The following is a 25,192-nucleotide window of genomic DNA, read 5'->3' on the forward strand; positions in this document are numbered from 1 at the left end:
AGAATCACAAGTTCAAAGCTAGCCTCAGCAACTTAGCAAGTCCCTACGCAATTTAGTGAGAACTATCTCTAAATAAAAAATAAAGAGGCTAGGTATGTGGCTCAGTGGATAGGAGCCCTGGGTTCAATCACCAGTACTAGAAAACAGAAACAACTTATTTTTACAAATTAACTTTGGCTCTTCTAAATATTTAAATAATTGTAAAATAAACAAAAAAATCTTTATAAAGTAATACCTAAATATTGAAAGCAAAAATGAAACAACCTGTGACATCAAGTTGGTGACAAACCACAGAAATGAATTAGTTCAAACATACCTTAGTGGGATATAGCTTAAAGACAAGAGAATTTCATTTCAGGAATACATTCCTGAAAGTATTTTAAATAACATAAATATAGTCTTGTGTTGCTTAATGATGGGAATAAATTCTGAGAAACACATCTTAGGCAATTTCAGCATGTAAACATCATTGAGCATACTTATACAAACCTAGAAAATATAGCCATTTCCACACGTAGGTATTCATATATGGTATATCATCGCTTTGGGGATAAAAGCCTATAAGATATTATTATACTGAATTCTGTAGACAATTGTAACGTTGTAAATGTTTATATATCTAAACATATCAAATCACAAAAAAGATATTAAAAATACTAGGTGACAAGAATTTTTTAGCTCCATTATTATGCACTAATGACCAAAATGTCATTAAGTGGCACAAGACTGTAAACAATTATACTGATGTCATTGAAAACTGGAATTCCAACATCAGAGAAAGAAAACACAAATCTAAGATAGATGAAGTGAAGTAAAATCTCTCCTGAATTTTCATGGGAATTATCTAAATGACATGATGAAAAATCCCCACATATTTCTGAGCTTTGTTCACTAAAAAGGCCTACAAATGACAGTCAATTTGAGCAATAAGCAATCCTAGTACTTGGAATGTAGCCTCTAAATATCATTTCCTATTGAAAGGAACCAAAGTTCTTTTAGAGAAATAGTTCCTTCAAGGTCTGGACAGGGAATGTTTAAGATGAACTTGGAATATCTCATAGTTCAAAAGCAAGGGAAATAGGTAACAATGACCACTAGGTGGTGGCAAAGGGTCCCAGGAGCCAAGATAAAGAGGCTTCTACAAGGCAAAAGGGGGAGAAATTGAGCATCAGGTAAGAACAATTACTATTCCTAACTGGATTAAACACACCAAATATTTTTAAATGCATGACGTCATATTGACTCTTAAATAAAAGTTAAAAAGATTTCAAAAGCCCCTTTGGGTATCATTTGATAATGCTAGAATACCACCTTACTATTCTGAAAAGTAATGAAGAAAAGGAATCAAATGTTTATCTCCTGCCTTAACTATACAAACCAAATATCTGTGTAAAGAATAATCAATCATAGCCAGGCGTCGTGGCACACACTTGTAATCCCAGTAGTTCGGGAGGCTGAGGAGGGAAGATAGCAAGTTCAAAGTCAGCCTCAGCAAAAGCGAATTGCTAAGCAACTCAGTGAGACCCTGTATATAAATAAAATACAAAATAAGGCTGGGGATATGGCTCACTAGCCAAGTGCCCCTGAGTTTAATCCCCAGTACAAAAAAAAAAAAGAAAGAAAGAATAATCAATCATAAATTTTTATTTGTATAGGCATCCCAGCCTTTAAATGAAGAAAGAAAAATCCCAGCAACTCAGACCATTGCTATTTTGCAACCTGTAATATATTAGCAAATCTCACCAAGGTCACTGTTGACTAGTAGTCAACATCAAAGGAGAGGACATGCAGATGTCAATGCAATATTTTATTAAGTTTTCATAAGAAACAGAATTGAACCTAAACCTGACTACGAATTTCCAAGAAATATAAAGCAACAGAGAAAGGCTGAGGTTGTTAGCTCAGCACTTGCCTAGAATGCATGGAGCCCGAGGTTCAATCCCCAACACCACCAAACAAACAAACAAAAAAAAGGCAATAGAGAAAACAGGTTAAATTGTTGTACCAGGGGGATGTCATTTATTCACCAAAGCTACAATATATCCTAGAAGTCCCACAAACATATTTTTTTCAATTATCGCAAAAAGTTACAACAAAAGGATAAATCAATAGAGAGTAACTTATATGAGACTTGTTCTCCCACTGAAAGCAACCAGAAAGTTGGAATATATATATATATATATATATATATATATATATATATATATATATATATATATATTTGGTATCAGGGATTAAACTCAGAAGCACTTGATCACTGAGCCACATCCCCAGTCTCAGCCCCATTTTGTATTTTATTTAGAGACAGGGTCTCACTGAGTTACTTAGCACCTCACTTTTGGCTTTGAACTCATGATCCTCCTGTCTCAGCCTCCCGAGCCACTAGGATTAAGGCATGTGCCACCATGCCCAGTCAAAATATATTTTTAAAGAGCTATTTTTCAGATAGAAAGCCACAAGGGACATGCAACTGTCACCCCTAAGAGCAGGAGAACAAATAGATGAGCATTTCACCTGGAGGCACCCTCTAGACCTCAGTTTGGGAAGGGGAACCCAAATAGGGCATAACAGTCTCACTGAGGAGAGAGAGACCAGAGTTCCAGGAGATTAAGCAGCCAAAAATATGTAGAGAAAACTACCAGAAAGATGGGAGCCACAAAGAAAGAGAGTTCCAGAAATCTGCATGGAGGTGGTCTTCAGTTTGGGGCTACATTCTAAGCAGTACCTGCGAGGGCCAAAAACAACTATAAGCTAACCAATCCCACAGTTGGCACTGAGCTGGGAGAAGTCTGGATTCCAGCTAGCCAGAGAGAGTTGACATACAAAAACAGTATGGTCAACAAGCTCATGAAGAAGTATTTGATCCAGGCATCATGGCACATGTCTGTAATCCCAGCAACTCAGAAGGTTGAGGCAGGAGGATCCCAAGTTTGAGGCTGGCAACTTATCAAGGGCCTAAGCAAGTTAGTGAGACCCTATCTCAAAAGAAAAAAAAAGTTCACTCAATATCATTAATTATCAGGAAATAAACTCACAAAGACATACCCACTAGAATGGCCCAAGTGCTAGTGAAGATGAAGTCAAGTGGAAGTCTCCTAAATTGCTGGTGGAAGTATAAAATGATTGTGGTCATTTTTTAGCATGGCTTGACAGTATCACATAAGATAAAAACATACATTAAACGTAGGAGGCAATTGCACTCCTAGATATGAGTCCATTTATAGTGGCATATATATGAAATAGTACTGTAGGAAAAATGAATCTATAGTTTAAAAAAAAAAGTTATCAGTGGTTGCCTGGAACAGGTGGTGAAGGAACTCACTGGGAAGGATCCCAAGGAAACCCCTTTTCTAGTGAAAAAACTGTTCTATATCTTGATTATGGTAGTTTTTACATGGGTATCTACATTTGTTAAAACTCAGAGTGTGCTTGCTTTGGCAGCACATATACTAAAATTGGAACAATACAGAAAAAATTAGCATGGTCCCTGAGCAAGGATGACACCCACATTTGTGAAGCATTCCATAGTTTTGTGGAACCAACCCTTCAACAGATGAATGGATAAAGAAACTGTGGTACATATATGAAATGGAATATTACTTATAGCCTTAAAAGAGAAAAAAATTATGGCATCTGCGGGTGAATGGGAATATCAGGTTAAGGGAAGTAAGCCAATCCCAAAAACCAAAAGCTGTATGTTCTCTCTGAAAGTGGATGCTGACCCATAATGGGGGTAAGGTGGGTGGTAAGAGGCATGGAAAGAATGGAGGAACTTTGACTGGGCAAAGGGGAGGTAGGACAGGTGACGCGGCATAGGGATAGGAAAGATGGTGGAATGAGATGAACCTTATTACCCGAGGTACATGTAGGAATACAAATGTGTTGTGTACAACTAGGAAAAGTTTTGTTCCATTTATATACAATGAATCGAAATGCATTCTGCTATCATGTATAACCAATTAGAACAAATTAAAAAAAACTCACTGATATTAGCTATCAAGGAATTACTGTTAAGTTGGGTGATGGCCCGTGGGTTCATTATACTACTCTCTGTGCTTTTCTTTAAAGCTTTTCTAATTAAATTTATTTTTTAACTAGTACATAGAAACAAACATTATAATTATTGAAGTAGGTAACATGACATTTTGATGCATGATTACACTATGTAACGTTTAAATCAGTTAAATATATCTACCTCCTCAAACATCATTTCTCTATGGTAAAACTTTCACAACCTTTTCTTCTAGTATTCTAAAATGTACAGTATGTTATGGTTACCTATAGTCCCCTACTATTCTCTCTGCTCTTATTTGAAAGTTTCCATGATAAAAATACTAAAAATAATTTTTAAATTAAGATATAACTTCAAATATTTAAAGGATTTCTATGTAGAAAAGAATTCAGTTTTATAGAGGAAATCATGTGGAGGAAAATTTGGAGTCAATACAAGGATGAACTAGACAACAGAAGAACATATAGCCTTGTAAGAGAGTGACTCATGCTAGGAAATACTGGTGTACAGGCCTCATAACTACTCGTCAGGGCCACAGTAAAGAAAATAACAGCAATGAGTGAGAAACTAGACTAACAGCCTTCCAAGGTTTCTTCTAACACTAAGATTCTACTAAGATTCCATTGATCAATGAACCTGATTGGTGCACATCTCCCAAACACATCAGAGCCTATTACTCTCCAGTCCTATCAGATATCATACTACTTGTTTAAGATTTTACATTGATTTGTTCATAATTTTTGCATATATTTGTTAAGTCCTTTTCTTAAGGCTTTCAAAAATCACAATCATGCCTTACATCTGTTAGACTCTTTTAGTCCTCACACAATGTCCTGTACATACTAGGCCATCAAAATGCCTTTTTGAAATCTCCTTTCAAATCAGTCTTTTAACATTGTGCCTCTTCTTTGCCACTCACGTCTATGTCTTACCTATCACCGTACAATCACTGACACACCTGCACCACATTCGTGTCCCCCGACCTAGACCTAGAGGAGGGCTCTGTGCATACCTAAAAATATGAATAAAGAAATCCTTTCCATATCGTGAGGCTGTTAACTTTCCAAGTGATGCTGATTCATTCTGATAATCAAATTATGACTGTGGAAGACTGCTTTAATCACTGGAAATATCATTATTCTAACTGCCTGGCTTGTACATACCCCTTACCCAGGTGGCTGCCACCATCATGAACAAACATGGAGCCAACTGAAAAATGATTTGTTTCTCCCCACCACATCTTTTCCACCCTGGTGGTCTTTCCTCCCCAGGTATTCATTGATTTATACCACCTTCTGACTGCCTACATGAGAATTAGGGGGTGCGTAGGGGTAAAACCCTTCAAAATGCCAGACACCTCACCAGACATTTTACCTTGTCAAATCATTTAATTCTTATGATTGGAGTAAGCATTATCTACATTTTTCAGATGAGGAAAACTTTTTTCAAAAGTTTACTTATTTGCCCAAACTTCTAAATGATAACCTTGGGATTTGAAACCACATCTACCTGGCTTCAAAATCTATACATTTTACAAGGAAAACAACAACATCATCTTTCTTACACAAGCCTTGAAATAACACAATCTACAGGAAACAACTTCAGTTGAGGAGGATTACTGTCACAAAGGCCCTAGGACCTCCAACCTCTAAAAGCTTTCTCATTCCTATAATTAAATTCTAAAAGTCCAATATCAACAAATACCAATGCGGGGGAGGTAAGTCCTAAAATGCTTAGATAAGCTTCTAGACAGATTAAATGTCTTGTTTGAATCATGATTTTCTTTAGAAAGATCAGCCTTAAGTGACTCTTTCTAAGAAACAGATCTAACCTAATTCCTTTTCATTCTTAAAACTTTCTAAGGATCCCCACTATTAATGGTCTAATGCTACTTTGGCTCATGACTTCAGTTAAGATTTGCTGGCCTCTCCAACAGGCCCATCCCCCTCCAACTTCACACTTTACAACACCAACTATTCACATTCTCCTGCCCTCCCCAAATATCCTTTCTTCATGTTTCCATTTCTCTGAACACATTTCTTCTGACTGCCAGCTTCCCCCACCACCCCAGCCTGTCTAATCAACAACAAACCACATGTCAGACTCCTGTTTGCCCTTTGCCTGTGCTTCAAACACATCTCAACCACTTTCTGACCTTATTGATCACCCTTCCAACCATAATAAATGCATTTATGGACAATAATGTTCTACCATCGAATAAATACCTCTCTTTCTGCCATTATCTTACTGTGTTTCAAGTGAATGCTGTTATCTCCCTGCCAGAATGAAAGGTTCTGAGGGGAAGAACCAAGTTTTTATAGGTGTGCAAATGTCCAGCCTTGGTAGGCAGCAAATCTTCCTCATGTGCTAAACCAAGTAGCCATTAAAGCCACACCCCTATGGCTTTTGTTTCAGGAGCTATCTACTCAAAGGATCAGGAGTAATTTTCATAAAGACATTTTAAGTTCTTCACTTCATGACCAGAAGCCACTTAAAAACTAATAAATAATCAACATTCTAATTGAAGAAACTATGTCAAACTTACCATCTTAGACAAATAAAGCAAGAATGAATGTAACAAGAAAAGTATGGTGGTGGCATCTTCTGGCTCTTCCACCTTTATCTCTAGTTGGTTTTCTGTATCAGCAGCATCAACAGGAGTACCTTCTGTTATAAGTAGCTCTAAAATTGAAAGGGGAAATGGCTATTTTATTTTATGCTATAGAATAAGAATTGTCTCTCTTCAGTTTCAATATTCATCGAGTGTTTCACTAAATATATGAGTCACAGTGCCTGGAATATTTGGCTCTCCTAAAGACAATTAACACAGAGAAGAAAACTTCATAATCCTAATTAGAGCTATTAGACCCTTCAATTATAAAATGAACAATCTCTAGTCTACTCTCCACTACTTCAATGGCCATAGAACTGCTACCAGAACAATATTCACTCAAGGGAAAATTTAAAACCAGAGATATATAGACCAGGGTCACAATCAACAAACATGGATTTAGTGCTGGTGAAACCTTGTGTTTAAAATTTTAGGAAAGCTGAAAGAGAGGGAGTCTTGGTTTGCAGATTTTCAGGTGGAATGAGCCAAGGCTTAACACAGTATCTGGCACCTGGCAGAGATACTCAACAATTATTTATTGAATGCACAGATGACAGCTATTTAAAAAGAACACAGTAATATCAAGAGAGACTAAAGGGAATTGGATACAGACCTGCATTGAGGCTCTGTGAATGAGGTAGAATTCCAGTAAGAACTGAGAGCTTGTAGGGGTGGAATTTCAGTATGAGTTACAGCCTGGGGTACGTTTGATTAAACAGCAGGAGTCCAACATGCAGTTATTAAGAAGTTGGACCAGTTGCTTCTAAGGTCTTTCTCAACCCTGAGATTCCCATTCACTACTATTTTTTTAAGCTTTTGCCTAATTTTTTTTAGTTTAGTTTTTGATGGACCTTTATTTTATTTATTTGTATGCAGTGCTGAGAATCAAACCCAGTGCCTCACATGTTAGACAAGCGCTCTACCACTGAGCTACAACCCCAGGCCCTCCATTCACTATTGGTCTATGAATTTGACTGCTGGTGAAGTCTGCACCATTGGCTCAGCATCTCAGCAACCTGAGCGGGCTGGCTGAGGCGCCGGCAGAGCCGGAGGGGACACACGCAGGGTCCTGAGGCTCTGTCACTCCTGCGCCCCACCCGTCATCCTATGACCCCCTAGCCCAGCCCACGGGGCAGGGGACCGGGGGATCAGAGCCCCATGCGGCCCCAAAGAGCCACCACGGAGACCCTGGGCTGCCCGCCCACCTGTGGACTCACTGCTGCATTCGTCGTCTGCACAGAGTTTGTGCTTCCACAAGGGCCAGCCGGTGCTCGGGTCCAGTTGGCCCGGCACTCGCCAGGTCAGCCACAGCACGAACAGCAAGAAGAGCAGCACTGGCGCTGCAGCCATGTTGTGGTCACCTTGGGGAGTCGGTGACAGGGTGGAGTAGGCTGTGGCGGGCGTCAGGGGGCGGAGGCGGGGCTCAGGGGGGCGGGTGGGGTGGGTAGCAAAGCACAGAGGGGTGGCGCCCGGGAAGGCTTAAGCCTTTCCCGGGTGACACCTCAGCAGGGATATCTGGGGGTCAATCCACAGACTCTACTAGAGAACACACGGAGCTGGAGCTCCGTCCTTCTCTAGTCAAGACCTTCTCATGGACTGAAGACCTTCTCCTCTAGTCGCTGCCTTGGTTACTAGAACTCTCCTTCTCGTCCAATCACCTGCCTTTTCTCCTGTGACCTCACAAGCGACCCTCCACATGATTCTAGTAGTCACCCACCCATCCCCCCCCCCCCCCCCCGCCAACTGGTCCTTTCTGGCTTTCCTTAATGTCTCATTTCTGGTCCATCCTAAACTAGCCCACTCCACTTCACCATCACTCCCATCCCCCATTCCTGGTCTGGTACCTCCTTTTCTGAACTACCAAATCCCACCCATGACTTGTCACAGCTAGTCTATGGTTCCAGGCTCCCTCCCCTTCAATCTCTTTGAGGTTCCTTGAAGCCCCACCCCAAGATCCCTCTGATTAGGAAAGGGGAAGGTGAATAGAACTGTGAGTGAGGGTGTAAACTGGAGACAGTGGCCTGCTTTTTTTTTAAGGCGGGAAAGGTGGGGGCAGAGAGATGGACATTAGTCTTCAGGCTAAGATCTTGAGATTCTTATCTTTATCCGTAAGGGAAGAAATTATTTAATTCAAAAGCATATTTTTAATTCTCATTTTGTGCTACCAAAGCCCTAGCATGGTGTGGGAGTGGATGAAAATCAAAAGACAAGATATCTGGTCCTGGTCGGAAAAAGTCCACAACTTAGTGGGAACCAACTGACAAAACCGATTGTCAGAGAAGAAAGCTAGTAGCTAACATTTCTTGAAAGCTTTATGTCCAGTTGTTATTCTGAAGGAAATTTTATTTTATTTTTTCTGACCTCTAAGAGGGATCTTACATTTTTCTACTTCCCTTTCCAAGACTATTCCCTCTTTTGCACTGTGTAATCTTGAATTTAAATCTGAATTAGTTGCATTGATTTTCCCTTGTGTTAATAGTCAAATTATGATACAATTTGAATTATTGAAATGCATATGGAGGGGTTTCTTTTCTTATTTTTAATGAAAACTCACGTTTTTTAAAATTAGCACCTAGGGGACTATAGGTGGAGACTTAATATGTAGAGTCATCAGCATGATAATTGTGATTAAATAAACACAAATCAGTTCATGACAGATGATTTCACTTACTATTATAATCAGCTTTCTCCTCTATAAAACAGCACAATTAGTCCTAAATTGACATTCACTAATTGTATATTAGAGTTTCAAGGAAAACAATGAAGAGTTGGTGACTAGCATAATGATTGAGATGTGTTTTGACATCAGTAATTATTATTATTTTTAAGGTGGGGGTCTTGCTATGTTGCCTAACCTGATCTCCAACACCTGGACTCAAGCAATCCTCCTGGCTTGGCCTTCTGAGTAGTTAGGACTACAAGTCACCAAACCAGCCCAGTAATTATTGTTTAGTAGATCTCTTTTTGGACACTAAAATCACTACTAATATGATTGTATATGTTTGAAATTGGTTTTAGGAGCAACATACAGATTTGATGCAATTCCCATCAAAATACCCATGAATTGGTGTGAATATACTTAGTATACAATGAGAGATATGAAAAATTGTGCTCTATATATGTAATATGAATTGTAAAGCATTCTGTTGTCATATATAAATTTAAAATAATAATAATAATAATAAATGTCATTTTTCCAGAACTAGAACAAACAGTCCTGAAATCCATTTGGAAGAATAAAATATTCAGAATAGCCAAAACAATTCTAAGTCAATAAAGCAAGCTGGAGGCATCATCACAATACCTGACTTCAAATTGTACTACAAAGCTATGGAAATAACCACTGCATGGCTCTGTCATAAAACCAGATACATAGACCAATGGGAAAGAAGAGAAGACACAGAAAAAGATCCAACACAGTTAACACTCATCTGATTCTTGACAAAGATGCCAAAAACATATTGGGAGAAAAGACAGGCTTTAAACAAGTGGTGCCAGGAAAATTGGTTATCCATATGTAGACAAATAAGATTAGACCCTGTACAAACTTGAAAGAGATCAAAAGCCCAGGAATTAGACCAGAAACTATGCAAATCCTTGGAAGAAAATATACATTTGAGACTCCAGCATATAGGTACAGGCAATGACTTTCTTATTAGAACTCCTAAAGCTCAGAAAATAATGACAAAAGTTAATAAACAGAATGGCATCAAATTAAAAAGCTTCTGCACAGCAAAGGAAACAATTAGTAACATGAAGAAAGAACCTAAGGAATTGGAGAAAATATATTTGCTAACTACTCTTTTTTTTTTAAGAGAGTGAGAGAGAATTTTTTAATATTTATTTTTTAGTTTTTGGCGGACACAACATCTTTGTTTGTATGTGATGCTGAGGATCGAACCTGCACTGCATGCATGCCAGGCGAGCGTGCTACCGCTTGAGCCACATCCCCAACCCTGCTAACTACTCTTTGACACAGGATTAATATCCAAACTATATAAGAAACTTTTAAAAACTTAACACCAAAACCTCAAATAACCTAGCTTAATTGGGCAAATGAATTAAACAGATACTTCTCAAAAGAAGAAATAAAAATGGACAACAAATCCATAAAAATGTTCAACATCATTAGCAATTAGGGAAATGCAAATCAAAACTACAGTGAGCTTTCATCTCACTTTAGTCAGAATAGCAGCCATCAAGAATATGAACGATATGGGGCTGGGGTTGTGGCTCAACAGCACATTGCTTGTCTAGCACGTGCAAGGCCCTGGGTTCGATCCTCAGCACCACATTAAAAATAAATAAAAAAAAATAAAGGTATTGTGTCCAACTACTTAAAAAAAAGAATATGCACAATAATAAATGCTAGAGAGAATGTGGAGAAGAAGGGACACTTTTTTCTCTGTTGATAGGATTATAAATGAATATAACCACTATTGAAATCAGTATGGAGGTTCCTCAAAAGACTAGGCAGGAGACCACCATATAACCCAGCTATACAACTACTCAATGTTTATCCTAATGAATTAAAGTCATAATACTAGAGTAGTACATGCATACCCATGTTTATAGCAGCACAATTCACAGTTGCCAAACTATGGAACCAAACTAGGTGCTTATCAAGGATGAATAAATAAAGAAAATGTGGCATATACACACAATGGAGCTTTATTCAGCCATAAAGGTGAATTATGTCATTTGCTGGAAAATGGATGAAACTTGAGAACATTCTGTTACACAAAATAAGCTAAACTCATAAGATCAAGGGAGCCTATGTTTTCTCTCGGATGTGGAAGCAAGAGAGGAAAAAGGAAAAAAAAGTGAAAATCAAATGGAGATCAGTAGAGTGTAGGAAAGAGACCAGAAGAGGGAGGAGTGAAGGGAAAATACTGGGGAATGATATTGGCCAAACTGTAGTGTTATATTGTGCATGTGGAAATATGTAACGACAAATACTGCCATGATTTACGACTATAATGTATCAACAAAAAAATGGAAAAAATAAAAGAAAGCAAACAAAAGAACAAAATTGCTTTCATGTATATATGTATGTATGTATGTATGTATGTATGTATACAGCCTAGCCAAACATCTATTGTGAGCATAACATTAATACTCTGGAACAGTGTTGAGCAAATCATAGCTGTAAGCCTGACACTGTTTTTTTAAATTGTTCCCTTTATTCCTTTTTTCTTTTTCTTTCTTTCTTTCTTTCATTCATTCCTCTCTCTCTCTCCCTTCCCTCCTTCCCTCCCTCCCTCTCTCTCCCCCCCCTCTCTCTCTCTCTTTCTTTCTTTCTTATTTCCCAGGCTGGCCTGAACTCCTAGGCTCAAGTAATCTTCCTGCCTCAGCTTTCTGAGTAGTTGTGACTGTTGGAGCACACCACGGTGTCCAACAATGACACTTGCTTTTGTAAACAAAGTTTTATTAGAACACAGAAGCTTATATTATTTACCCATAGTCTAGGCTGTTTTTGTGCTACACTGGCATTTGAGTGGCAATTCAGACTTGCCTACAAAGTCTAATATGTTTATTATCAGTCTCTTTTCAGAAAAAGTTTGTTGATCCATGATTAGATTATAGACTAAAGTCAGCAGAATGAATACATAAACATTTCTTTTCTTACGACTAAAATTGGCTGTATGAAATGAGATAAATGATCTATTAATTGCCAAGATATATGTCTCTTCCCTATAGAAAGTGTGTATTCAGGACTAGAAATCTTGGCACTGTGTCATGTCAAATGTAGGAAAAAACCTGGCAGTTCATTTTGATGAGACTTAAGAAATTTCTTTTCCAGGGCATTTTGAAGAACATTTTAATCTGCAAATAGATTATGTTCATTATTAGTTTGTAATCATTTCACAACTATCATATAATATTAAAGCATCATAAGAGACTGCCTATCATAATAGAAACTTTTATGACTCTAGCCATTAACTTGTATTTTTCTACTTATTGTAGACCCATACTTTTAAGCTAGTGCTATTGGTAAAATATATGATTATTTAACTCTGATTGCCTTACTAATTTTGACCAGTTTATTTTTCAGATATCCATTTTGGGGTTTACTCTTTCAATTAATTTTGGGTTCCATGGGCAATGAAATTGTTGTTGAGTATGTAAGATGTTGCAGTTTCTATGTAAGTTCACCTAAGTTCTTCTACCACTATTGATGGGCAAGGATATAACTAATTTAGTACTTTTACTTGAAACTGTTATAGTTCTACTGTACGGGATTTGTTTTCCTGACACAAAAGAGTATAAAACTAGAAAAACTAAACATTTTCAGGTATTAATTTCAGAGAGATGAAGCTCAAGTAAGATGGTGGTCATACTGAGTTAAGGAGAAAATTATCAAAGTGCAAGATTATCATAGTGGTTGGAATTTTGTGGACAAGAATGTCTGAGCTATTTATGGTGGGTGCAATGTGATTATGTGTGTGTGTTAGAGAGAGAGAATACTAAAAGCCTGGAGGAAATTTATTTTTGATATGAATGTACCAGATGAGACTCTTTAAGGCTTAGCAGAGTTTGACTGCTATAAAGGAGACTGAAGATGATGCTAAATGGCAATGTTGGAAGAAATTAGGTTTTCAGCAGAGTCAGGTTGCAGCAGCTTCACTAATATATCAGGTACTTAATTAAGAGTTCATAAATAAGCCTTAGCAAAAAGAACCACACAAAAAAAGAGTAAAGGGAAAATGGTAGACCTAAATTTGAAACCAAAATTGATTCATGCTGAAAATGTATGAGGAAGCCAGAAAGGAAAAAGGAAAAGAAAGGTGTGTGTGTGTGTGAAAGGAATCTGAGGGCAATCAAAGGGAGATCAGTAGAATAGAGGAAAGGGATCAGGGGAGAGAGGAAAGCAGGTAAAAGAGAAATACTCAAGAATGATATTGGCTAAGTTTTATCACTATATTGTACATATGTATGAAAACATAACAACAAATCCCACCATTATGTACAAGTATAATGCACCATGAAATATGGAAATAAAGAAAAATACCAAACCTAGTGAGGCACGGAATATGCTTATAATCCCAGTGACTCAGGTGGATGAAGCAAGAGGATCACGAGCTCAAAGCCAGCATTAGTAAATAGAGGTGCTAAAGCAGCTCAGCAAGACCCTGTCTCTCAATAAAATACAAAATAGGTCTGGGGATGTGGCTCAGTAATTGAGTACCCTGAGTTCAATCTCTAGAACCAAATAATAATAACAATAATAATAATAATAATAATAATAATACCAAATCTAATATGATCAAAACAATTCACCAGTAATTAGCCTGCATGACACATAAAACAGAATATCCTTTATAGGAAGAAAACATAATCCAGACTTCCTATGATGTATCATCTATAAATGACCAGAATATAATTAAAAAAATTTTTTTGGTACCAGGGATTGAACCCAGGGGTGCTTAACCATTGAGCCACAACCTCAGCCCTTTTTTGCATTTTATTTAGATACAGGGTCTCATTGAGTTGCTAAGTGCATCCCTTAGTTGCGGAGGCTAACTTTGAACTCTTGATCCTCCTGCCTTAGCCTCCTGAGTCGCTGGGATTATAGGCATGTAGAATATCATTAAATTTTGCCAGAATGCAAAGAAGATAGAAAAATGAGAACCACAAGAGAAAATATCACATATAAAAAAAGTTCCGTGAGCTGACCCAGATGTTAGGATTAGCAGAAAAAATTTAAATAGATTTTAAAACTAATTTCAAGGAGTTAAAGAAAAGCTTAATCATAATGAATACATAGATATGGGTGTCAACATATAAATGAAAAATTTCTTTTAAAAGAAATAAAAAGTACGGTATTGGAAACGAAAAATTCATGAAACAAATCTATCATCAGATTGTATAGTGCAAAAACAGCAAAAAGTTAACTTGGAGATAGACCAATAAAAATTATCTGGTCTAAAAATTAGAAAGAAAAAAATAGAGACTTGGTTACTATCAATACAAAGTGACCTAACATACATATAATTACATTTCTAGAAGAATAGAGGCATAAATTGTACAGAAAAAAAAATATTTAAGACAATGATGACTAAAATTATCCCAAATTAACAAAAAAGATGTCAAGAGATTTAGGAAACTCAGTGAATACTAAGGTTAGTTACAAAGCAAATCACATCTAGATGCATCAGAGTCAACTGTAAATGATCAATTAGAAGGAAAAAGGTCTTGAAGGCAATTAGAAAAAAGTGGTGTGTTATGCATTGGTAAAAATGACTAAAATGATAGCTGACTTCTTATCAGAAATGAGAGGTTAAAGTTAATGGAAAGGTTTAAGGTGCTAGAAGACAAAAACTGCTAATCCAGGATAAATCTCTTCAAAACTGAAAGCAGAATAGACATTTTAAAATAAATAAAAAGTAAGAAAATTCAATACCAATAGATCTCTACTATTAACAATGCTAAAAGAACCTCTTCAGGATAAAAGGAGATGATCCATCAGGTAGAAACAGATGCACTGTGTGTTTTAGTTAACTGTGTAATAAACTTAATGGTTTAAAATAAAAATTCTTTGTTATTTTTTCCTTATTCTATGATTTGGCTTTACATAACCTGATGAGTCCTTTGCTCTAGGTATTTATTACTGCTTATGTGGTTTCCTTTCGCAGGGATTGTTTAACCAAAGGTAGAACTGACAAAATCCTCCTACCTCAGCCTCCTGAGCCACTGGAATTACAGGTGTGCACCACCACTCCCGTCGGAAAGCGAAGCAAAATCCAAAGGACCACCAGGTAAAGTGACATCTTACTCCCCTAGTCCAGCCGCCGTCCCCTCTCCACAATCTCTATTTGCAATGGAAATCTTACACCTTCTGGATGGGACAGAATGATGCAAATCTCTGGCCAAACAAATGGGAAGGCAGCAGCCTATAGTCAGTTCTTGGTTCACTTCCGTTAGCCGGTACCGGCTCAAGGGGCGGGCAACTTCGTTCCAACCTTCAAAGGAGGAGTTGGGGCGGGGCTAGGTTTTGCGCATGCTCCCAAGGCAGGATTTGGGGCATGCTCAGAGCAAGCCCACGCTCACAATTTCCGGTGAGAGCTTTCTTCTGGAGTGGAGGCGGTTTCCTGCGGAGCTCCGTCGGTAGGTGGGTGAGTGCCGCGAGTATAATTGCGAGCTTACTTGTTTAGAAGACAAAAAGGGTGTGCTTGGATTTACCCGTGTTTTCCTTCCGAGTTTTTTCCCCTTATGCTCTAAAACCTTGGGTTCTGGGAAATGAGAGCCAGCTGGAGAAGCTTTGGTTACTGTGGCAACCATGTGTTACTGATTCTGGTTTTTGAGGATTTTCCTTCCGAGTTTTTTCCCCTTATGCTCTAAAACCTTGGGTTCTGGGAAATGTGAGCCAGCTGGAGAAGCTTTGGTTACTGTGGCAACCATGTGTTACTGATTCTGGTTTTTGAGGATTTGAAAAGAGAATTTGTGTTATAACTCCTCAAAGTACATGCTGGGTCGCATTCAGAGTCACATATTATTTCAAACTTAGGTGTTTAACCCCGGAAATTGACTTTAAAGGATTTAATTCTGGTAGTAATGTGGAAAAGCAGTATTTTAGGCAGGGTAACTAGTTAGAAAGCTAATGCAGTGATTAACACAATTTCAGGGTGTTGTAGAATTCCAGAGAAGAGGAAATATTGTAGAAATTCTAGGTGGTAGGATCAGAAGCTTTAATGCTTGGGTCGATGTGGGAAATGAGGGAGAGAGACACTGAGCCTCTTGAGGATTAATTCCAAACTCGCTTTTGCATTTGTATTTCTAGTTTCGTTTGCCACCTGCAATATCATTGCCTCCTACCTATCTCTTGTCCTAGTTCTAGTCATGCCTAGTAGTTTTATGTTCTCTGAATTTCCTTGTCCTCATTTTGTGTGTGTGTATGTGACCTTGGACAAGTTTCATAATTTCACTCCCTTAGTTTTTTCAACATAATGTGGAAGAAAACAATTAGTATGTAGTGTGAGTGTGTGTGATTCTGTGTGGGAGGGATAGAACCCAGGGCCTCATGCACACTAGTCAGGCACTGTACCACTGAGTTACATCCCTAGCCCCAAATTAAATAATAGACCAGGTATGTAGTAAAGATCCAATAAATATTAGCTACTACTATTTGTATTGTATTTGTTATTTGCATTTTATTGTTTCTTTCTCTAGGCTTGAATTTTTTAAAATTAAGGGGAAATATCTTTATGTGCTTGGAACATAGTAATAGTTGAGTAATGGATTATTTATTTTGGCTGCTTCTGACATAATTAAATGCTTTTTGGCTATGTGGGGGGGTACCAGGTGTTGAACCCAGGGGCACTTAACCACTGAGCCACTTCCCCCAGCCTTATTTTGTATTTTATTTAGAGACAGGGTCTTACTGAGTTGCGTAGGGCCCTGCTAAGTTGCTGAGGTTAGCTCTGAACTGTGATCCACCTGGCTTTAGCCTACTGAGCTGAACAGATTACAGGCCTTGGCAAATTCATTCTTTACTTTAAAAGAACTGCCAGTTGCAGGTTGGAGTTGTTAAATGGGTAGAGTGCTTGCTTAGCATGTGTGAGGCACTGGGTTCAATCCTTAGCATCACATAAAAATAAATAAATTAATAAAGGTATTGTGTCCATCTACAACTAAAATATATATATAATTTTAAAAAACCTACAATGCAATGGATCTTGCTGCTCAAGTCATATTTATTATTGGCTGTTTTTCTGTACAATTCAGAAACTTGTGGATTAAGATATACCAAAAGTAATTGATATTCTCAGTTTGTAATAGGTATGAGTGATTTCAGTGAAGAATTGACAAAGACCATTTAAGAGGATGACCAGGTGGAAACATCTGTGCTCACTGTTACAGGAATGTATTTTCCTTGGCTTCAGAAGCATTTAGAAACTGTAGGTAAGTAAAATAACAGAAGCATTTTAACTTTAGTGCAAGGAAGTAGTAGATTCAATATGTATACAAAATGAACCATGCTGGTTTAGTTTTTAAGAATATGTAAGTTGTTTTCTTGTTCTGACTATAAGCAGAAAGAGAATCATAAGAAATATTCTTTTTTGTTCTGGAATCCTTTTCTTTTGAATTAATATACAGTCTATATTATGTTGCAGCCACATTTTTTCAGCAGTGCTTTCTGAGCACTAATATCTAATATATAAGTCTAAATATTGGGGACTTATACATGAAAAAGATAGTCTCTTCTTTTGAGAAGCACATAGCTTTCAAAAAAATAATATTTTCCCTCATTTTTATCTAATGTAAATACAAACAAAATTTTCTATAGGATACATTCCTTAAAGATATATACAAGAATCAGTTATTTGTACATTGCCATGTTGGGTGGTATAGCCCCAGGAATACGTTTGAATCAACACTTTCTTTATTGCATCAAAATGTCTTTCTTATCCCAGCCTTCTTTCCCCTTTGGCAGTGATTCCTTGGATCCTAGGATTAATTCCAAATTCACTTTGGCATTTGTCTTTCTTGTTTAGTTTGCCACCCAACATATCACTGCAATGAATCTTGCTGGTCAAGTGATATTAATCAGATGAAAAGGTGGCTGTTTTTCTGTACAATCCAGAAATTTTTAGATTAAGATAAAAAGTAACTAATATTCTCAGTTTGGAATAGGTATGAGTTATTTCAATGAAGAATCCTAAAGTTTAGCTCCCATTAAAAAAAAATTTTACTTTGTCTTTTTATTTGATGATCTCAGTTAATCCTCAGTAAATTTATGTGCTAGGCATTTTAGTATGAAGAAACTGAGTTTCTCAAACTTATACTCTTAAGTATTGCTATTAGGAATCATGTGTATCTGATTTTAGAGCATTCACTTCTAACCACTGAGATGAAGGGAACTTAACCTGAGTATAATATTCTTTTAGATGAACTAAGAATATTTCAAGGAAAGTGTGTTTTGTTAGTTTTCTGGGCTAGTTGCCAGGGATTGTTGCTGATTAAACAGCTTGAGTATAGATGTTGTTAAATGAAGTCTCTGATTTGGAGATCTGGATGGGGCATTGTAGTCTGCATTTCTAATTAGCTTCTAGGTGATTCTAATGTTGCTAGTTTCAGAAGCACATCCAGTAGCCAGGCTCAAGATCCCAAGGTGATTTATATGTCCCTTATTAGTGATTTATATGTACCTAGATCAATATAGTCTTTGACCTTTTCCACTGTCATATTTCTTTTTTTTAAACTGTGTCCTACTTTGCACAATTTAAAAATTTAAAAATTTGTCTTCTAAAAAGTTTATCAGTTGCAAGAGATAAATTTCCAGCACATGATGGTGTTTTAATTACATTAAATTAAATTACTTTAAAAAGTAGATCTGGTAGAATCTAAATAGCAGAGATGTAATGTCTTTCCATTGCCAACCTTAAATCATTCGATGAAAAAACTTTTTATAAATGAAAATTTTGTATTGTTCCTGTTTTTGTAGTACATTTTGCAGTAAAAGTATGTCTGTATTTGCACTTAATTTTAACGTCCTATAAATTTTTTAAGTTTTAAAATTTCTTGTGGGTTGAGATATGTGTTTTAAGTATTCAAGTAAATTTTAATTTTTTAATCTTAGCCCAGTTACTTCATGTATCATTAAGAATGTTAACTTTAGAATGAGAAAACATCTGGCATTAATTCTATATTTTAATGAATGTAAACTCTGAGAAACTTTAGTCACATAGGGAAGTAGAATGGAGTTTAGTTAAGCAAGTATCAGATCTTCGACTCATGAGTTACTCACAAAAAATTACATGTTCTATTTAAAATTATTAGAACATTCTACAGTTTTGATAAAAGAATTGGGAATCACTTGACTTGCAAAAGTAAATATTAGAATCATTCAGTTTTCATCATGTGTTGAAAATACCTTCAGGTAATATGTAATGATTTTGAGTGTGAGACCTTGATTATGGGCATAGCACTCTAGGAGATTAATTTCAGGAAACAATATACAAGGAGGTAGAATCTGCAAATTGATTGCTTTAAGAGGATCTTTGCTTTAAGAGGACCTATTGGTCTATTGTATTTGCAGGGCTAAGGGTACCCAGCTAGAAGACTGCTAGCCTAGAGGGGTCTGGTAGTTGTATAGGAAGGAAAGCATAGTAACCAGTCACTTATATAATGAGGTTGTTAACTAAGTCCATATATCTTTAAAGGAATTGCTAATACTTAAGGGATACAAATGCTAATGTCTATAGCTGTTTTAATTTCGTGTGCATTTAATATCATTGTGTTACTGGGAAATTGGTACTTAAAATATAAAAGCCCAGCTAGGTGAGGTGGCACATGCCTGTATTCTCAGATAGTTAGGAGCTGAGGCAAGAGGAGGGCAAGTTTGAGATTCAGCCTAGGCAAGTAAATTAGCAAGACCTGTCTAACAAAAAGAAAGAAAGAGGGAAAGACTATAACTGCTCAGTGGTAGAATACTCCTGGTTCAATCCCTAGTACTGTAAAAATAAACAAGTTTATTTGGAATTTTCAGAATATTGGTGAATAATAAAGACTGTGCTTGCATAGGGTGACTGGTGATTTTTACCTATTCTAATTACCAGGGCTTGTGCTTTGGGGGATCTTATTGAGAGATTCTCCTCATTTCCTCCATGGGCTGTGTACTTGTTTTCTACTCTTTTGTTCAAAAAATTGCTTAATGCCAAGATGAAAGGATGATTGAATGAGATTTGAAGGATCTGGTGTTTGTAGTAGCCCAAGAATGTAATTTAGATTTTTAGAAATTTGCTAAAAAACAGTATGTGTGTAAGAGTTTGTTTCAAATGAAGTTGACTTTGATACTTGGGGATGGACTGGGTTAAGTAATACCTACTGTTCTATTTATCAGAACTTAAATTTTTGTAATAGTTGAATTGGAGTCACTGGGTGACCCTTATCCTTCATCTTTACAGTGACTGGAGGGAAAAAGAAGAAAGATTTTGCTCAGACAAGTGCTTGTTTAAATTTTATCCAAGAAGCCCTTCTGAAGCACGAGTGGCAGCAGGCTGCAGAGTATATGTACAGCTATTTGCAGACCTTGAAAGATTCAGACACCTACACAAAGCATGCTGCACCAGAGGTAAACAAAGTGTGAGTCTGCTGAAAGAAACAGCAGATTCCTGAAAGATTTTGCCTCTAGCTCCATTCACAAAGCTTTAGGGGGATTTCAAACTGAATTTACTAAAAGCTGCTAAAAGTAATGTTGGATGTTGAAATTATATCAAGACTAAAAATAGTCTTGAGTTGTGCATTCTCAAATTTCCCAGTTTTCATTCATTCCAATAATAATTCCTTCTTACCTTGTATTATTTTACCCTCTGTATAGGGTAAAATTAACACCTTTGTAGATGAGGATAAGAAAAGATCAAATAGGAATGGGTGAGCACATCACACAGGAACCCTGATTACAGTGTTTTTTAGCAGAGGAGTGAATGAGGACTTAAGGTTTTAAAAGGTTCACTCTACATCATTAGACATTAGGAAAACAAAAATTTTAAAACCACAATAAGATATCACGTTAAAACCACCAGGATGACTAAAATCAAAAAGAGACAATAAGGCAAGGGTGTAGAGAAGCTGGAACCCTCAACACCTTTCATCTACAAAGGTGTTAATTCTTTTTTTTTTTTTTTACTAGAAATCATTTTAATTCCCACTTACTCCACAGGTTGTGCACCTGTTTTGTACTCTCGTTCAACAAAACTTGAAAGTTTTTTTCTCCAACCAGAGTGTTCTTTTTGTCTTTTTTTTAAAATAGCTTTATGGAGACATTAGCACACCATACAATTCACTGACTTGTACAATTTAATATTTTAAATATTTTCACAGAGTTGTGCAAACATTAGCCACAATTTAAATTTAGGATAGTTTCATCTTCTACAAAAAGAAAACCTGTACCTATTTGCAGTCTTTCCTCATTGCTTCTCTACTGACTCATAGCCCCTGGAAGCTACTAATCTACTATTTTCTATGGTGGACATTTTATATAAATGGAATCTTATAATGTAATGGTCATTTGTGAATGATTTCTTTTACTCTGTAAAATGTTTTCAAGGTTCATTTATGTTGTAGTAAAAGTATTCGTGCTTTTTCCTTTTTATTGGCAAATATTTTATATGGACATACCACATTTTATATATCCATTCATCAGTTTGTTAGACATTTGGGTTGATTATACTTTTTGGTTATTGTGAATAATGCTTCTATAAATATTCATGCACAAGTGTTTGTATGTGGATGTTTGTTTTGACTTTTCTTGGGTATATTCCTAGAGTAGAAATTTAGATCATGTGGTAATTGTATTTAACTTCTCAAGAAACTACCAGACTATTTTCAAAAGTGACTCCACCATTTTATATTTCCATCAGTAATATTTGAAAGTTCCAGCTTCTCTACACCTGTGCCTTGTTGTCTCTCTTTGATTTTAGTCATCCTGGTGGTTTTAAAGTGATATCTTATCGTGGTTTTAAAATGATTTTTGTTTTCCTAATGTCTAATGATGTAGAGTGAACCTTTTAAAACTTTAAGACCTCATTCACTCCTCTGCTGAAAACACTGTAATCAGGGTTCCTGTGTGATGTGCTCACCCATTCCCATTTGACCTTTTCTTTTCTTAATCTCATTTCCTGTTACTTGCTCACCTGTATTTTCTTTTCCAGTCTTACTAGCCTTGCTCTTATTAGAATAAGCCAGGCATATTCTGCCTCAATCTTTACCTTATTTATTTATTTATTTTACTTGGAAAGATCTTTCTTCAGCTATCATCATGTCTGCCCTTCTGTATGACCACTTTTCTGTGACTTCTGTGAGGTCTACCTTGATTATTTAAAATTACAACTGCATTTCTTGCTTTCTTATTCCTACTTTGTACTGGCACTCTTGAACTCCATGTCCTTTTCACACTTTTCCAGTAATATTTGTCAATATAATTATTTTTCTTGTGTCTTGTGTGTCTCTCCATATCAAATCTACATTTCTGAGGGAAGGGGTAAAACAGTGCCTGAAACGGTGCCTGGCATATACTGCTAAGTTTGTTGAGTAAAAAGCAGTTTCTCCACAAATAACTTTACTTGACTATTTCAGGTGCTTTTACTAATATAGTAACCAGTGCATCAATCTAATGGAGCCAAAACCAAAAATACCAAATAGTACATACATGCTACTTGGTGTGTGTGTGTGTGTGTGTGTGTGTGTGTGTGTGTGTGTGTGTGTGTGTATGTGTGTAAAAAGAAAATATAATTATTGACAAATTTTAATTTAGGGACTAAAGTTACATATATCTGTAAATCATTAGTAATGATTTACATTACAGAGAGACATTATATACCTCTCTTTTGTCCAGATTTTGTTTTATAAAATGAAGAAATTAAATGAGTACCTTCCAGATACTTGTTTGAATCCTTTTGAACTACCTAGGGCATGTATTGAAAAATACAGATTCCATCAGTCACTGTGGAGTACAGCTGAAATCCCAAGCAGCTCGAGGCTGAGACAGGAGGATTGCAAGTTCAAGACCAACCTCAGCAACTTAGTGAAACCCTGTCTATCTATTGCATGTGCGCGCGTGCTCTCTCTCTATATATATATATACACACACACACACATACACATATACATACATATGTACGTATATATATTTATTTTTGGTACTGTACTCCTGGGGCTATTAACCACTGGCTTAGCCATTTTTATGTTTTATTTTGAGACAAGGTCTCACTAAGTTGCTTAGGGCCTTGCCGAATGGCTGAGGCTGGCTTTGAACTCATGATCTCCTTTCTCAGCATCCCAAGCTGCTGGGATTACGGGCATGGTGGCTTAGAATATTTATTTTTAATAGGTGCCCCAGGTAATTCTTATGACTGGGTTTAAGAACAACTGTAGATAACTATAGATAATGGATAATCTTTAAGTTTTTGTTTTGGTGGTGCTGGGGATGAAACCTAGTACCTGCCTTGCTAGGCATGCTTTTACCACTGTGCTACTCCCCAGCCCTCTACAAGTTTCTTTAAGCTCCTCAATGCTACTTTTGATATTCTACAATAAAGTCGTGATCTTTTTTTTTTTTGTATTTGTAGATGGACAGAATGCCTTTATTTGTTTATTTTTTATGTGGTGCTGAAGATTGAACCCTGTGCATCATGCATGGAAGGCAAGCGCTCTACCACTGAGCTGTAGCCCTAGCCCTGTTGTGTTGTTTTTATTATTTATTTTTATTTTTTTTAAGAGAGAGGAGAGGGAGAGAGAGAGAGAGAGAGAGAGAGAGAGAGAGAGAGAGAGAGAGAGAATTTTTTTAATATTTATTTTTTAGTTCTTGGCAGACACAACATCTTTGTTGGTATATGGTGCTGAGGATCGAACCCGGGCCGCACGCATGCCAGGTGAGCGCGCTACCGCTTGAGCCACATTCCCAGCCCTTGTGTTGTTTTTTTTTAATTGGAAATATGAAGTTATTGTACCAAACAACCAATGTGTGCCTTCTAGAAACAATTGACTTTGAAGTTCACTTTAAAGTTGGTTTGGTTGAAGTACTTTAAATGGGGGTAAGAGAAATAGACATTTGCTTCCATGAAAAAAGAACTCCCAAGTTCTTTCACCAGGATTGGTGATCTGAAGAGAAAATATTTTTTATTAAAATTTGTTTATATTTGATGACAGTTCTTAAATTTGTGTTGTAAATATTGGAATAAATATACTCAATATTGATAAGATCTTAAGAAACTAGTCTGTTGCACTCATTTTGCTGAGAATAAAGATAAGGTTGAGACCAGTTAAGAAGCCAATATTACCAAAACCTAGTTTCTGACTTATTCTTCCTATACTAATTAAGTTTTATACTTAATAATATCTTAACTGCCTCTTCCTCTTTTAGACTGCTAATCTAATAATGGCACTGTTATACTTACCTAGAATTTAAAAACTAGTATTGAAAAGATTTTGTTATGTGAGATCTAACGTTATTTTTACTGGGTAAAGTACGATAACACAGACAATTATGATATCTAGGGAAAGGAATTTTAGGTTGTTTTTATATGTAACCAGAAAAACAAAACTTACAGGAAAAATAGAATAAAAGCAGGGTTGGACTTTACATTGGGTAATAATTTCTGCTTTGACAGGTTATTTGGAGGCTTGGAAGTGAAATTCTCTTTTATCATCCCAAAAGCAATGTGGAGACTTTCAATACCTTTGCTGACCGGATGAAAAATATTGGTGTCCTGAATTATGTAAAGGTAAGAATATAGACTTTGTGAACTTATATTTCCAGTGTTCATATTGTTTTCTGAATTGTTTGTATCAGTGTAAAGTAAATAATAATGAAGAAAGGGTAAGATACTGGGATAAATAAGAAAAAAAGCAGTGTTGTGCCAGCCATTCCTTAGTTTCTGATCACCTTCCATGTTGTCTGATGGGAAATACCTCCTCTTTGTTTATCTCTGGTTGCCAAAACCAGTCCATCAGATGTTGAAGTTGTGCTTCTACTGTTTGCCCAAGTTATTTGTGCTGAGTTGGTATTTTTGGAAAAAGCGAAACAAGTGGGGAATTTGAATGTGTAAAAACATTTTAATTCCTATTTG

The 25,192-nt window shown here is 36.6% G+C and overlaps 2 protein-coding genes and 1 non-coding gene across 10 annotated transcripts in view; 2 read left to right on the plus strand and 1 right to left on the minus strand.

The window, feature by feature from the left end:
• The window catches only part of LOC144374838 (transport and Golgi organization protein 1 homolog), a 44,451-nt gene extending 28,893 nt beyond the window's left edge, over positions 1-15,558 (minus strand). For 2 of the 4 annotated variants that reach the window (XM_078037601.1, XM_078037604.1), the window contains exons 1-2: positions 7,841-7,988; positions 6,558-6,694 (exon numbers count right to left, since the gene is read on the minus strand). In XM_078037601.1, coding sequence (XP_077893727.1) covers positions 6,558-6,694; positions 7,841-7,973 — 270 coding nt within the window. In that variant the 5' untranslated portion in view covers positions 7,974-7,988. Of the gene's footprint in view, positions 1-6,557; positions 6,695-7,840; positions 7,989-15,300 lie in introns of those variants that run through there. The other 2 variants (XM_078037603.1, XM_078037606.1) reach the window with 2 other exon arrangements.
• Positions 3,426-3,532, plus strand: LOC144374841 (U6 spliceosomal RNA). The gene has a single exon (XR_013434106.1). It is a non-coding gene; the product is annotated as a U6 spliceosomal RNA (small nuclear RNA).
• An 88-nt stretch (positions 15,559-15,646) lies between the features above and the next one.
• The window catches only part of LOC144374839 (TATA box-binding protein-associated factor RNA polymerase I subunit A-like), a 52,648-nt gene continuing 43,102 nt past the window's right edge, over positions 15,647-25,192 (plus strand). For 3 of the 5 annotated variants that reach the window (XM_078037611.1, XM_078037610.1, XM_078037607.1), the window contains exons 1-4: positions 15,686-15,739; positions 17,393-17,525; positions 20,531-20,697; positions 24,734-24,847. In XM_078037611.1, coding sequence (XP_077893737.1) covers positions 17,486-17,525; positions 20,531-20,697; positions 24,734-24,847 — 321 coding nt within the window. In that variant the 5' untranslated portion in view covers positions 15,686-15,739; positions 17,393-17,485. Of the gene's footprint in view, positions 15,740-17,392; positions 17,526-20,530; positions 20,698-24,733; positions 24,848-25,192 lie in introns of all 5 variants that reach the window. The other 2 variants (XM_078037609.1, XM_078037608.1) reach the window with 2 other exon arrangements.

The sequence above is a fragment of the Ictidomys tridecemlineatus genome, unplaced genomic scaffold (genome assembly GCF_052094955.1).
Source record: "Ictidomys tridecemlineatus isolate mIctTri1 unplaced genomic scaffold, mIctTri1.hap1 Scaffold_905, whole genome shotgun sequence".
Classification (NCBI taxonomy): domain Eukaryota; kingdom Metazoa; phylum Chordata; class Mammalia; order Rodentia; family Sciuridae; genus Ictidomys; species Ictidomys tridecemlineatus.